General features: G+C 39.2%; 1 protein-coding gene across 1 annotated transcript in view; it reads right to left on the bottom strand.

Moving 5' to 3' along the window:
- Nucleotides 1-2628, bottom strand: part of CUBN (cubilin (intrinsic factor-cobalamin receptor)) — a gene marked incomplete at its 3' end in the record, with an annotated part of 65599 nt that extends 62971 nt beyond the window's left edge. The window contains 4 exon segments of the mRNA XM_009705237.1: nucleotides 708-746; nucleotides 1761-1853; nucleotides 2223-2352; nucleotides 2510-2628. Coding sequence (XP_009703539.1) covers nucleotides 708-746; nucleotides 1761-1853; nucleotides 2223-2352; nucleotides 2510-2628 — 381 coding nt within the window.
- Nucleotides 2629-3040: the final 412 nt, after the last annotated feature.

Genomic DNA, 3040 nt, shown 5'->3' with positions numbered 1-3040 from the left:
TCCATTAACATTTATTTTCAAGACAAACCTTTTGTTCTCTTTTTTTTTCTTCATTCTTTCTTGAGCCCAGCCCCCTTTTTTTTCAATAAGGTTGATTTGAAAAGGTTTTGAGATGTTTCACTTATCCCTGTACAAAATAATGACTAATATGATTGGTCTTAGACAGAATGGCTGGCTGCAAGTACTAGGATGAGAAAAGCCCTGCAAGAGGTAAATATTAACAGAGACTGCTCTTCAGCAGCAGACTGTGAGCCTATATGGAGGGTCCTCTCAATTCCACAGGTGACTTATCTGACAACTCGTTTTACTGGCAGCTGTAGCTGTGGCTTGTCACAAGCTCAGTGGTGAAGCAGGCGACAGTGGAAAATTAGCTGTTTCCAGTACAATGTAAAACCCAGTTTGAATTCTCCAGTCTGCGTCTTCACAGATCAGTGAAGGAAGAGTTTACTTCTCCTTGGTATCTAGTTGTTGTTCTTGACTCTACAACTGTTTTTCCTTTAAGGAATGCAGGCTCCTACACAGTTTATATTTTGTAAGAAGGCATTTCACCTCCTTCACAAATCTTGGCTTTTTTTTACCTCCTGTTTTCCTTAGTAATGCATGAGAGGAAAGAAATCATTTAGCTATTTAATCACTGTAACCTCATTTTATTTACTTGCAGCTGGGTTTTTCTTTTTTGATCTGTAGTTTGCTTCCTATTTACTCACCTGCTCTAAGCTTCGCAGTTTGTTTTCAAGACTCACGATCTGCAAGAGAAAAGTAAATTGCATTGTACTTCATAAGACAATGACCAGAGAGGTAATGCTGGATGCTGGTAGGCTAACAAATATTTTCTTTTGAGAAAAGAGAATAGTTGGTATGTGAAACCAAGTGACAATCAGGTTCAAATCAGGTGCCATTCACTGGGATTTTGGTGTTTTAGGCTGTTCAGAAAATGACAGCTTAAGTATGTCCCAGTTTGGCTCCAAAAAGCAAGACTCAGTCTTGTGAAGATGTGTTCAGGTACTCAACGTTGAGAATGTGAATATTCCAGTGTGACTGTTGGGGTTCTCGCGTGCATGCGAAGGACAGAGGTCTGAGACAGTATACCGAAAGCCAAGAAAAGGTTCACCGTATCTCAGTGGGTTATAACCACAAAGCAAGCTGAAACTGAGCCAGGGAACATGATTGATTTGTATTAGCACCATTTCCCTAAAGAGAAGTCTCTTAGGCTATAAAATATTTTCCTATAAGGACCTTGTGGCAACGCTGTAACAAAAGACACTTAAACCAAGCCGGACCAAGGTTTCAAAATCTTCTGTTGGAGAAAAATCTTTAGTAGCAGGGAAGAGACAAAACTACTGCATAGTCTTTTCTTTCCACTGCAAACCCATTTTATTCATAGCCCATTTCACTGATAGCCCATTTCACCTATGGAATGGAATGTCTGTGTAACAACTATAAGAACATATATGGTCCATTTCCTGAATTTAGTGGGATTTCACTTCCATAAATATTAGAGGATATAGTCCATAGAGATATTGACAGTGAAGAAAAGAATCCTGGTAACTGGAAATTATGGGATTTACAGGACTATATCCATTGTCTCCAGAGTTACTAAGTATCTCAACATTAAACAGAGATTCTGAGCTGATGTTAAATACGGACTCTGCCCCAGTTCCTGAACTGGAGTCCAGAATTACTAAAATTAATTAGGTAATGATTCGGAGGAATGGAAAACTGGGAAAGCTGGAGGAGGATAACATGAGGGTATGGCTCACCTTGGAGGTCAGCAGAGCAACCTGCTGGGACACGTTCTGAGAGGCACCATTGATTTTCTTAAGTTCTTGAATCTCTGCATTGCTTTCTTTCACCTAAATTTAAACAACAGACATAATGACGAACGAGCCTGGCTTTTTCAAAAGCTTACAAATGTAAATAAGCTTTGCTTTTTCAAGAGCTTCAGAAAGTTTTGTTCTTGCTTAACTTTACTAAGGTCCACTTAAATACAGAGGGTTCTGTTACATACACAATCTAATCTTTTAATTATATTCTGTAATGGCATGATTACTTTACAAGTCTGCAATAGCTTACTTTCATATTAGAGTACTAACATAGATAATATAAAATAAAAATCATGCAAAACACATGAAACATTTGCTAAGACAAATTCCAAAGAGAATTAAACTATTAATGTGCAAAACTGAAAATGAAAACATATTAAGGAAAAGTAACTATATCACCTGACAAAAAAGTTCTGCAAGGTCTTCTTCATTAATTTTTATTTTCCCCAGCGGTCCAGTTCTAAATTCAATATTTTTGCTGGAGCCAGCATGGAACACTAAATTACCCTGCTCTGAGGACAAACGAGGCCTGTTATATTACGGAAAAAACAAAGAGATCATTTAGTTACACATATCTGCCAAAAAGTACGTAAAAAAATAAAGCTGCAGTAAAGGCATTCTGTTCCTATTACCGGCACTTAGAAGCCACCATAGGAACAACTGCATTTGCAAGCAATGGTACTTACTGCGTGTCATAAATGGTTCGTTTCTGCCTCTTTTTTTCATAGTGGTTTGATCCACAGCTCAACCCAGTAAGCAATAATAATGCAACTAAAAGCCCAGGAGCAGGAGCAGCCCTCAGCATTGCTCTCCTCCAGCTGTCCTGCATCTGAAGTGAAATCTCCAGTAATGAATTGTACTGTGGCAAGCCCAGGTGCCCTTTGCTCTCGCACAGCTCTTTATTCACAAGGTGCCCATTCTGCTGCCTTGTCTTGCAAGTGTGAACCTTACCTCGGGTATCTTAAGATTGACAGCGTGCAAATCCTCTAGATATGAAATGCATTTTTCTTTTTTTGTCTTTTGGTTTCAGGAGCTTTGACCTTTGTACAGCTGAGCACCCCTGTGTCTAAGAGCACCTCGTAATCTGCAGCTGGCTACTGCAGGAACAGCTCGTTCTCCCCACATGCTGCACCTCATGGGTGAAGGAAAGATAATTTGGCAGCACTAAAGGATCTAGATTGTTACCAAAAAAAACCCAAACCCCACATATAAAACCT

Source organism: Cariama cristata, unplaced genomic scaffold (assembly GCF_000690535.1).
Source record: "Cariama cristata isolate BGI_N322 unplaced genomic scaffold, ASM69053v1 scaffold5160, whole genome shotgun sequence".
In the NCBI taxonomy this organism is placed as follows: domain Eukaryota; kingdom Metazoa; phylum Chordata; class Aves; order Cariamiformes; family Cariamidae; genus Cariama; species Cariama cristata.
This window is presented reverse-complemented; position numbering and strand designations above follow the sequence as displayed.